The 12,659-nt window shown below is 36.6% G+C and overlaps 1 protein-coding gene across 6 annotated transcripts in view; it reads left to right on the forward strand.

The window, feature by feature from the left end:
- Window positions 1–12,659, forward strand: part of KCNH7 (potassium voltage-gated channel subfamily H member 7) — a 218,345-nt gene that overhangs the window by 143,672 nt on the left and 62,014 nt on the right. For 2 of the 6 annotated variants that reach the window (XM_048308541.1, XM_048308546.1), the window contains 4 exons: window positions 1,397–1,825; window positions 5,859–5,879; window positions 6,387–6,410; window positions 9,435–9,649. In XM_048308541.1, coding sequence (XP_048164498.1) covers window positions 1,397–1,825; window positions 5,859–5,879; window positions 6,387–6,410; window positions 9,435–9,649 — 689 coding nt within the window. The remainder of the gene's footprint in view (window positions 1–1,396; window positions 1,826–5,858; window positions 5,880–6,386; window positions 6,411–9,434; window positions 9,650–12,659) is intronic. The other 4 variants (XM_048308544.1, XM_048308548.1, XM_048308545.1 and 1 more) reach the window with 3 other exon arrangements.

Consider the following 12,659-nt stretch of genomic DNA (forward strand, 5'->3'; position numbering starts at 1 on the left):
TATTCAATACTAAATATATAGGACATTCATTTCAAAACATTAAATGATTCAGCTAGGTCATCAATTGCTCTACAATTACTGTCGGTCATATGCATAAAAGAAAGACTATTTCAAAACATTTCAGTATGGAATGATAGATTTCAATGTTAAATATTAATAAATGCTAGGTAGCTACAAATGCTAGGAATTTAAACTGAATGAAAAAAAAATTTGAATCTTACCCCAAACAGAACTTCTTATCCCAGCGAGAAAGAATAAGAAGGTACTTTGAAATGTTTTCCAAGAAATCATTTAGCTATTGATTCACTGTTGAAAACACTTATGTAGCAAAGTGATGAGAGACACAAAATTATTTAATAAGTCAGACTGTTTATACAATGACACCTGATCATTTCAATTATTTAAATTATTTTATTTTGTTAAACTTTCTTTAGCATTTCTTTTTTTAAATTGTTTAATATGTTTTCTGTACATCTGATGTCCCTGTGCCTCTATCTGTGAGCTGTATTACACAAAACCTTACAATAGTTCTTATTTAGGTTTGATTTTTTAGAAGGATATTCTGTAAATTTTGCAATTCTTCCTCTATAGTTTCTTTATAGGCACCATATTATACTCTTCCTCTCAGCTACTGATACTTCTTACCATTACACAAAGTGTTCATTTTCCACACACTCAGAATAGTCTACACTGCCATTAACGATACCAAGCCCAACTCAGCCCATCCCATGCAATGTAAACAATAATTGCATTGTATAGGTGCAACTGAGGTTTGAGAGCTGTGTCACTCTTTTTTCTTCCACTTTGGTCCTTTACTTTTCCTTTTAAACTCGTTAAAATTGTTTCATCTAATCATCAGATGTCAGTATTGGAAAGGATTGTAGCAAAACTGATATACAGCTTAGTTTTCTTTCCCAAGCAATTAGCACTGGTATCTTCCTGTTTAATCTGTAGCCAATACATGCATATATCAGCAGTGTATTCATAAGCACATGGAGTTCCACTAATAATAGAATCCACAAATATCTATTTCCAGATAACAACTACCAAGCAAAGTAGTTAGACATATCCTGGCTGTCTTTTATAGATACATAGAATTTTAATTTAGAAAGGACCATCTGAACCTCATAGCTTTTAAAATAGGCTGTAGAATTAATGCTTCTATTCCCATACTAAGCTCAAAAACTTAGGTCTGACTGAATTCTGGAATCTTTTAACACCCCAACTATAACAAACTTGGAGTTATATTATATTTGTGTATTTATGTATTCCATTACTAAGCATTGTCATTTATTAGGAATAGCTATTAACATGTATTGCAAGTGAAATATGCTCATTTTAATGACCAGACACTAATGTGTAGTATTTTCTTCTGTTTTTATGTATTTGTATGTAGGCAGACTTTTTGGGTTCCGGCTACCTGGACTGAGACTTCTAACATACAGAAAGCAGTCCTTGCCCCAGGAAGACCCCGATGCAGTGATAATCGATTCATCTAAGCACAGCGATGACTCAGTGGCAATGAAGCACTTTAAATCACCTACAAAAGAAAGCTGTAGTCTTTCAGAAGTGGATGATACAAAAGCACTGATTCAACACAGTAAATGTTCACCTTTGGTTAATGTATCTGGACCTCTTGACCACTCGTCACCCAAGCAGCAATGGGACAGACTTTACCCTGACATGATACAGACAAGCAATCCACTGACCCATTCCAGATCAAAGGAAAGTATTTGTAGTATACGGAGAGCGTCTTCAGTACACGACATAGAAGGCTTTAATGTCCATCCCAAGAACATTTTTAGGGACCGTCATGCAAGTGAAGGTATGGTAGAAAGTCAATCGCTATTCTTTGATGTTCTAAAAAAGGAATTATTTCAATTTTTCATAGCAATAATCACCACTTTGTAAACAAATGTAAATATAGTCAGCTAAATATAATGACTCAAAGGTGCAATGAAAATGTTAAGGGCCCAAATACATCAGGCTTATTATGTACACTAAATATTGTTTTTCATTTCCAAGGAGACTAATGGAATCATGGTATTGATCTTCTCTTTAGGGATATAGAAAATGTTGGGGCCAGCATTCCTAAAGCTAATATTGGTGTTTAGGGGGGTGGGGGGAGGGGGGGGAATCAGGTGATCAAATTATAATTCCATGCACCATTCCCTCCTATACTTACATATATCAGGTGGTCTTTGACTGTATGAAATCCTACTTCAGAGACTGATATGTTTCTTTTTCTTAAATCTGTAATGTGCATATTGTACATTCACTGATGCAACATTGAGACATGCTTTTTCTCTCATGCTGAAGAAAATACCCTCAGCAACTCCTTTGACATGCTTTGTGTAATGAATAGTGAAATACTTAGTGAAATGGTGAAATGCTTAGTGTAAACTTCATTTAAGTGTGATTTTCTCCTTGTGGTAGTATATTCATGCAACCAGCAAAAGTTACAGAGATGTTTCCTCTCTCTTCATTTTCACTGTCTCTCCTAAATCCATGGAGTGTAGTCCATGATTTCTTCTTGAAGACAGGGAGTTTAAGAAACTTGGGAAAGAGCTTAGCAAACAGAGGTTTGAAAGCCCTGTGAATTGCGAGGTCCCATTGAAAGTCACTTTTGAAGAAAAGTGCCACATATACAATCCTTTCACAGCTACTGATGGTCTAATGTCTTGCATTACACACCTTTATATTTAGGCGAGATGACAAGGAATGTATGGTAATATTTTAAGATTCCAGAAACATATGTCATGAAAAACTGTGTATAGATTCTTAAATTAGCAGGAAAATTATTTTTCATTTTCAGTGATGGTTTGTTTATGTCTTCTTACTGACCACAAGTGTAAAATCCCTTTAAGTTCTTCTGCCTTCTGGAAAGTTCACCTCAAGAACCCTTTGCTTCTACACATTTCCTAAAATATAAGTCTGAATGTTCCTCTGACACCCAGTTTAACTTGTAGAATAGCAAAACTGATCATTCCTTCCAATCACTCTGCCTGTATTAAATATAATATGTAAGTACTTTTTTTCATTTCTGTTTCTTTTGGACCATGATTTTTTTTCAATTCAAATGAACCTGAAAATTCAATTAAATCCATCCTAAACCATACCATTTTGTATAGTTCATGTTCACAGTAAGCCAAGATGTCAAAATCAGGAGGCAAAAACCTCCAAGATTGAACTGCGGCATGTCCTTTGGACCTATTGCATAAGCTTTATCTTGATTTAAACTTCCCCATGTATTTAAACTCATCTTTCACAGGAAATACATTTTAAAATATCTGGTTTTTCAATTTCTATTTTCAGAACATTTTTCATTATAGTACTTCCCAAATGATCATTCTTCATCCAGTTATATATATATATGAAATGTGTAAAAATCAGTTTGAACATTAAGTGTCTTTGATTACAGTGGTTCAAACCTGATGCAGAAATCACCGCATAATTTAATACTTGCTGAATGGATGAGCAGAAAATTTTATCCCCATTTTATGGAAAAACATTTTTCAAACATTAAGTAGTAAGGAAAATAAATTTTACTATGAGGAGTCAGTAATCCAGTTGAATTCCTATGGCCTCTCACATGATGTGATCATTTACAAATAGACGAAACACTCTTACTCAATTTTCACTCGGTATAAACTACAAACTAGTAGAGAATCAGGCCCTAAGTTTATATCATACACAGCATTCTAGAAAAACTCAGCAGAAGAGAGAATGGCTCTCAGAAAGGCATTAGAATTAGTAACCATCCTTGATGCCATCTGCTTACAATCATGTTAGAATTGGGCACCTTATGCTGAAAAGATGTTTAAATTTATCCGGCAAGTCCAAATTGCCTTATTCAACAGTGAACCATAAAACCCTATTATTGCTAAAAAATATTCCATGCAAGTTAGGCAACCAAGATTCCGCTTAAATCATTTTTTCTGGGCTTGTAGATTCTGAACAGGGAGAATGCAAAGCCCTAAGTGCAACAAGTAAAAGTAAACCACAGTCCCAAAGGGCTGAACTATTACCAAAGGAAACGCAGGGTTTAACATATTTTCCCATTCCATTTTTATTTTGAGTTTTCTTAAATCATTCAAAAACTACTACTCTATCTGAAAATCAAAGTCAGGATTCAATTTTTTCCTATCCTTTCCAGTTCAAATAATATTAATTGAATCAGTAAAGCAGAATTCTGAAGGAAGAGAATAACATTATTTAGCTTCATACTAACTACAGTAATTTACCCGCAGTCAAATTTTAAGATAATGCAACTGAGAATAGAAATTATTTCATGTGTTAAATTAATTTACGTAGCCTCGTTGCCTATCACTTTAAGATTATCTTCACTGTGCCCACTATATGCCAAAAGATATTACAGTAAAAATGACAGCTTAGGATTTTAAATTCATTTGAGTGTACTGGTTCAAATTCTATTCTAAATATTCCTATATGACAGCAAAACCAATAGGGCAGGAACTGTCTTACACTCACCACCCAAAATGCAGCCAAGCTAGCCTCACCTGAAACACCAGCAATCCAGATTTTGCAGGCAGGTACAAGTCCACAGGGACTCTTCAGAAATCTTACTGTCTTCAGAAAGTGGACTCAGCAAGATTGCTGCTGCCTTCTGAAACAGCAGCAGACTTTTGAGCCTAACTCAGCCTAATCTCCAGTACTGCTGCAGATGCCTGGTACAGGAAGGTATTGGTCTGGGAGGAATTAACACTCTTCCACACCCTGGGTCCAGAGGGCCCAGCTTGATGCGCTGTGCTCCTCAGTGCTCGGGAAGCTGAGGAGAAGCCAGCGAGGCAGCAGGTGTGACGAGGCCCAGCACCGCCCCTGATGCCCCCCTGCAGGCCACGGCCTCTGTCCAGAGCAGGGCTGACCACTCTCCACAGGGACAGGGCTGCTGTCGGACAGCCAGGCCACGAACGCCTCAGCCTCGGAGGTGGCCTGTCAGCCCGGCACAACACAGGTGAATGTCTGTGTGAGCCCAAAGCACCTTTGAAAGCTGGTAAACTGGTCACAGTGGGTATTGACACCAGGAGCAAGGCCCCATTGCCTGCCAGACCCACCTCACACCCCTCAGAGCCGGCCGCGCAGGGGCACGACACAAGGGGCCGGTGGTTTGGGGATCACATCATTACCACGTGAACCGGCGTGGTTTTTACCTCTGCACCTGTGCAGCTTCTTTAAAATAATAATAACAACAGCAATAATAATATTCTCCCTGAAAAGGTTTGATGTCATGAGAGGATTCAGGGCCAGGTGTGCCTGTGAGGACAGAAAGCTCTGCCACTGTTTCCTTGCGGAAAGGCACCTAAGACCTGAAGAAAGGTTTAAGGTATATCTTTCTCCAGCACTTACTCAGAAGGGCATTGCTTAGCTTGCTGCCATGTTAAAAGCTTTTTCTCATGTGAGTCTAGGCAGGCATGGGGCCTGGGGGTCTGTGCTGGGCCTCCTGTGCAGCCCCACACCCCATGCAGCCACCCTGCACTTCAGCTCTGGGTCTCAGCTTCTCTTAATTATGTGGGACTAATTGCCTCTTCTTGGCACTTTCATCCTCCAACCCAGTGCCAGACTTGTGGAGAAACAATTTTATCATGTTTCTGTTGAGGCAAGTTAGCTAAAGCCAGTTGTACTGCCTGATGATCTACTCCAAACACTTTTACATATTATCTCAATTGTCAAAGTGACTTCATCTTCACTTAAAGTCTACATAATACAATCAAGGAAGTGCAACAATATTTCAATTCAAACCATGCACACTTTGAAGATGTATTTTCTGCTTTTTCTGGTGTAGATTTTAGTTGTCTTTTTTTTCTCTTTTTCTTCACTTTTATTATGCTGAAAACCAGACAATGGTCGCAATGTCAAAGGTAAAGTATACATCTACACTGCACCTTCCAGTGTTTCAATCAGCCACACTTTTTGGCATGTTACTTTGCCTGCTGTATGAAATGTTCAAATGCAACATTCTCATGTTGACATCTTTAGGGCTAGGTGCATTACATAAATTATATTTGTTAAACATGCAGTTTGTAACTCTTGTCTCAATGCACTAACTATGAATCACTGGAAAAAGTGAAGGCATAGTTAAACAGCCTTTTGACTTGATTATCTGTTAACTCAAAAAAGGAAGGGAGGGAGGTAGAACATATCACAGTTACTTAACTCAGTGCTATTGTCCTTAAGCAGTCAAAACTTCTGTTGAAGCTACCAGGAGTTTTACCCATAAAAGGATATATGATTGTATGGGGATATTAGCAAATGACTGTTACAAGGTGCTTAGTTTTCGGTTAACTCTCTCAAAAATTAAATAACTGATAATCAGGACCCTTATGGAAGTATCTTCACTTATTCCTCTTTTGTCTCTTTAAAACTAGTTTCACGTTCCTGGATGGCAGGGGGTATGGTTTCAAGCTTCCTGTAGCATCAAAATGTGCATGCATGAACTTCATTGCCAATTTCATGTTTAAATAATATGTAGTGCAATTACAAAACTATTTCTTTTCACCAGCACTGAGATACATCTTTTAGAAACAATTTGAACATAATCCATAAATTACTTCCTCCATTTCTGAAGATCACTTACTGAAGTGTTCAGTTTTAACTGCCATATTTCTATCTGTGGGAAAACTGGTTTGAGACTTCATGCATGATGCAAAAAGTGTGTGTACCTGGTAAAATCTCTCTAAACTGCATGCAGTGCATGACCTAGATTCTGTAAAGCAATTTGTGGACTACAAAATCATTCCGTTTGCTTCATGTGTATGTTGGCAAAATCTTGGGGGAAAAACACGCAGTTTCTGTGCTATACAATAACTTTTATAAATGTATTTACTGCTGGTGGAAGATGATGAATTGGGAGCTCAGGAGAGTGAAATCATTTCTCAATGCATTGTGTAAGCAAGGACAATGAAATCCTACCATACGAATGGGGAGCTCAAACTTAACCCGAAAGATTCTCCTTTTTTAGGCTAGGCAGAAGCAAGTCATTCTCCCTGCTTATTCAATTCTTTGCCTCTCTGTTGAAACTGTCAATCAGGGTGCCAATTAGTGTCAATTGTGATTGTGATTTGTTATGGCCCTCTTTTTCTGCTTCCTGCTCTGACACAGTCCACTCGCTGTCCAGTATCAACTCAATTTCTGTCAGCGTGGGCTGTACTTAAGCTAATACTGTCTTTCAATCAATTACCATTGTCAATTATACCTTTCACCACTTTCTAAAGCAAAAGAAGGTGGGGGAAAAGAAGCGAGGTTTTATTCTCATGTGCAATGAACTAAGCCTAATATCATGCTCTAGGGCATGCGTATTAGGTGGCAAAAGAGAGAGTAATCCCCTTTGGAATGGAAGCAGTAAAACATGTAAATCCCTGAAACCAAAAGTTCAGTGCAATTTAAGCATCTATAAAGTTACTAATAAAACAAATTCTTGCCTACTATCTAATCCCAGATTTGCCTAAGATATCTTTATTTCCTCTTACCTTTGAATTCCTAAGGTATCAAGAATCTTGTTCATCTGACAAATGATTCCAACTTGATATCCTGCTTACATCTAAACTAATTCAATACTCAGACACTATTGCTACAACTAATAGGGAAGCAGGGCAGAAAAACTGCGGTCTGACCATATGAACGTAGCACACTCCAGCCAGATTAGTCACTTCACTTATTTGTGAGGAGATTGTGAGCCCTGATACATTTTGAACACTAATTTTTAGTAGAATCATGTAGGTGATGTGAAAGATAGATTCAGGTCCCACCTGGGCCAAAAGGCATTTGAGTATAGTATCACAATCCCTTGGTGGTGTCCTCAGTACCAAGCTTTTTACCATTCCTTGCAGGTGAAAGGTAGTGCTTTCTTCCCTTTTCCCATGAAGCTGTGCAATAAAAAATACACTAGGAGAAAAAGAAGAACTGGTTTGCAGTTTAATTTTTAGAGAACTCATGCACAAATTCTGGTTTGCACCCAAACTTTTAGTCTAGAGTATCATGCACTCCCTTGTCTCTTAAATTCCTTTCTGTGCAGTGGCAAAATTTGAAATGGAGTGATAGAGATTTTCTATCTCTGGCCCAGATTAACATACAATTAGCATGAGTTTAGGAGAGAGAAAACATGTAAAAATCTCTATAAGCTTAGAAAGAAAATTAAACATCTGCTTCAGCAAGCATTTGAAGCCAGGTGTGATGGAAAATCAGCCCTCACTTCAAGAATTTTGCCAAAAAAAAAAAAAAAAGTCAGCACAGCCTAATGCATTTCCCCACAGCCATTCCCAGGCAGGCAGCTGGTTGATTTGAATTTCATTCATTCACACATTGCAAATAAAATCAGTGCTGACGTTGCGATTTACCCCATAGGCTTAATCCTATTCCATTGCCTGTTCCAGAATCAACATACACATTCTTGTTCTCCTCCCAGGAAGACAAAAGAAAACCTCAAAAAGCAGTACAAGAGAAAAGCATCACATTGTTGCCCTTAATAGAATTAAGATGCAGTAAGGTTCTCATGTAAATCTGAGAAATACCCTTCAACCCCACACTTTAGGTACATTGTTACTGACTGCAAGACCTGGGTTTTTTCTTAAATCCCTAAGTGGATTTATCTCTCATTCTAAACATCTTTATAGTTCTTTTTTCCGGTATTGTTCTCAAAAGCAACTCTTTCTTGCAATGAATACTTTTGGCTTCCCAATGAACCTTATGATGACAGTACAAAACAAGTATTCTTATCATTTATATTGCTTTCTTGTTAAAAAAACTCTGTCCAATAATGAAAAGAATATTTATAAAGGATATGTACCTCATGAAGTATGCAAACTTCATATTTTTTATCATGATGCACTAAAATAGTATAAAAAGTCTATTTATACTCCATTAATATTCTACCTTTGAGTATCCCTATAGTTTCCAATATTTTGTTAGCAATGACAATTGAAGAAACATATTTTGTGAGTAATTCTACTCAATTTTCCAGTTTCTTTGAATTATGTGAGCATGAGCAACGTAGGGATGTGATAATAGAGCCTTTGCTAATTCCAGGCACTCATATAATCATGTGTCCTATTTCCACTCTTATAAACAAATGAGCATATAGTCTTTATATTCAGCCAGAATTACAATAAGAGCACACCAGCATTCCCAGTAACATGAAAACAAGTAAGGATAGATGCATTATGCAATTTGGAATCCATTGATTTTATAAAAAATATTCAGGGCTACCTGTAAAGGAAATGTCATACTTATAGCCAATATTAGATTTGAATCTTATTAGCAATAAAGTTATTTTTAAAATGTAGATAATTTTTATTATTAACAATTAGTATACAGAAAAATCATTTTTAACGACCCTTTTAACATATCCCACCTAAATATTAATGATAATTTATTTCTCTGCATTTCTCAGATAATAAATGTGTGTTCTGATTTTTCAGGGCCTTTTAATCATATCAAGTCAAGTCTGTTGGGATCCACATCGGATTCAAATCTCAACAAATACAGTACAATCAACAAAATCCCTCAACTCACACTGAACTTTTCAGATATCAAAAGTGAAAAAAAATCTTCATCTCCTCCTTCTTCAGAGAAAGCAATTATTGCACCTAAGGTGAAAGACCGAACGCACAATGTAACAGAGAAGGTTACACAGGTAAGGTAATACACATTACTTTAGTACATTTTCAATTTTTTTCAGTGTATTCAATAGTTTGCTACTCTTTTAATGAGTGATTTGGCTATCTCCAGGATAATTTGAAGACATTACTTAATTTACCTCCAATTCAGTTGCTTATGAGGTAGTCTACAACATTAGATGATACTGCTAACAAACAAAACTTTTCAGCTCTCTATTTTTTATTGGGAAAGAAATGTAGTGTGCACCAGGTGTCCCAAATAAGATCATTAATTTCAGTGATTCCTGTCATTCGTAAATGGTAGTTTCATTCTTCTTAATTTGTTCTCAGCATTATGAATTGCTGATTAGTGTAAGGCACAACATGATAACAAATGGTAGTTGATTGTGCCGCTGTATCATAATTACATCTCATAATTTCTGTTCGAGTTCTTTGGCTTTCCATAATACTTTTTCTTGTAGGTATCTTTTCTACATCTGTGCATCAAAAAGGCTGTCAAAATGAAAAGCAGATACCTTTGGACTGGATGTATGATATATCTTGTGAACAAGGCATATAACTGAAAAAAAAAGAAAATAATTTAAGATAGCATATTTCTTCACTCTAACACACATGCAGTGCCCTCTGAAGTCAACAGAACTTTTCAGCTGATTTCAGTATTATTATATTTGTGTTATAGTCTCATATGGAGAGTGACTGGGCTAGCAATGTGCAACATACTGAAAAAAAATATCAAGAGATGACAGTATCCCAAATAACTTTTATAGGGTTAGTAAGCAGAGGGTTGGCCCTTAAATGCTCAGACAGACTGAAAGAGGTAAGAAGTTCTTTGTAGTAAAATGCAGATAAATATTCTGTAAGGAAGATCTTGCCAAGAGCAGCTTTTGAATTAGTCACAGAATGATAGAATTTAAGATCATCAAGTCCAGCCATTAACCCAGCACTGACAAGTCCACAACTAAACCATGTCCCCAAGTGCTGACCCACCTTCTATAGATCAGACTGCAGCTTCTCTACACTGGTGCTATGAAAGATTTTGTCCATGCTCCTACTCCCTTTGACAGATACAAAAAGGAATGTATTGTACACCCTCCTAGAGAAATAGGGATAAAAGTTCTATCATCTCTATTTTGAGATCAGTTAGTGCCTAAAAAGTAATTGGATTTTTATCTTTCATATATTTTGTCTATAATAGCTAACTTGAATCTGCAACCATTGTCCTTTCTTCTCTGGTCAGTTTTGAAAGATATAATCTCTTCTGGACCCATTTTGATATGTTTTAAATTATTCATAGTAGTTATACATAGAAATCTTTTCACAGATAATATGGCAAAAAGTCAAGTTACATTAAAAAAACCTAATTTTTATAAGTTATATAAGCACGAGGCAAGGTAGGTCTTTGGGGCTTGTTTTTTTCTTTGTTTTTGTTGTGGTTTTTTTTTTTTTTAATTCTGACTGGCTAATTAGTGCCAGAGTGATGAGTTTCTATATACTAATGACACTGTTAGGGGTAGAAGGGGGGCAGAAATTATTTTTTAAATCTATGTTTATTCTCCATATAATTTAGATTTTATGAAAACTGCAATGGAAAGGGCATGGATCAGCTAGTCTTTCCAGGAAAATTGATACCAACTAAATTCAAAATTAAATTTGAAATGCTCTATAAATCTTTACACTTCACAAGGGCCTTCCAATTTAATTTGACATTGGTTTATGTCCTTTTCTAGAATGATCTCAACCATTGTGCAGAGCACAATTTGCATAGCAAACTTTGATGTCATACCATTCATTATAATTGGAAATAGTTCCCTGCAGCTGCTGCTTTTTATGCTATTATGTTCACTTGTCAATGTTTTTAGTTGCTGCTACATCCTAAATTCTAGAATTAGGTACGAGTAGAAACTCCTAGGAGGTAGAAATAAATGTAGGTCTATGGTATTACGATGATCAGGGATCTAGTTAACTAGTGATTCATGAATTAGATGAAAAATAGACATTTAGAAGATAAAAGTGGCTAGTTTGAGTTCTGTTTGTGTTTCTATTCCCAGTGATTTCACTATATTTCATAAGAGTCAGCTCTTTGAAGGTTCCGCTGCATGTCTGGCTATAAATTTCTTTGTAAATCTTTTCCTAGGCCATGGATCCATTATGTATCTGAAGAATAGTGCAAAAGTGGGCTTGGAAGGTTTGAACACAGTGTTGAGAATAGAATATGGTGGAAATGTTAGATGAGGTAGTTAGGATATGTTCATGCTGGCACAGCCTCTGATAAGGAAATCTGTCAAACAGTATCAAAAATACACAGAAAGCAATATGACCTATTTAATCTATGGGGCAATATCAGTGAAAGAGCAAATGAGTATAAAACAGCCATGGTAAATTTAAAGGTCACCCTTAATCAGAGTTGTGACATTCTGAAACAGCCTTCTAATAAAAGAAGTAGGGCAGGAATTCTAAGTGTTACTAGAAAGAGCCTGAGAAATGTAGTGAAAGGATACATAACATGCTGTATTTTCTGGGACTGCAGGACTTGATGACATAAAAGGCTTCTCCCAGCCACATATTTTACCATTCAAACATACATACATACATCTCTCCCTTTGTAGTCCTTACTGTCTATCTTTCTCCCTTTCCTCAGTTTTGCTGAGAAATTTGATCCTGCTGTTATAATCTGACAATTCCACTACTATTACTCCTCACTGTGCAACTCAAAATACAGAGACTCTGGTACGCACCACATGAAAGTATCAGTGAGCTTCCCTGTTGGATCACTGCACTCTGGATTCTCTCTCATTTATCAGTAATATCAAACCAAGTACAGCATTACAGGATGCAACAAGTTCTTTCCAAAGACAACAGCTGTAACTTCTTTAATATCCACAAGCTGGAGAGGTAATTCAGGTCTTGAAGACTGAAAAAGGAAAGGGTGGCACCTAGCCACCTTCAGAGGGCAGACGAAGAATAATGAATAAAATAAATAAAAGATTAATGGCCACTGTGTTTAGAGGAAGTGATGCACTTTGAGAA

Source organism: Corvus hawaiiensis, chromosome 7, assembly GCF_020740725.1.
Source record: "Corvus hawaiiensis isolate bCorHaw1 chromosome 7, bCorHaw1.pri.cur, whole genome shotgun sequence".
Taxonomy (NCBI): Eukaryota; Metazoa; Chordata; class Aves; order Passeriformes; family Corvidae; genus Corvus; species Corvus hawaiiensis.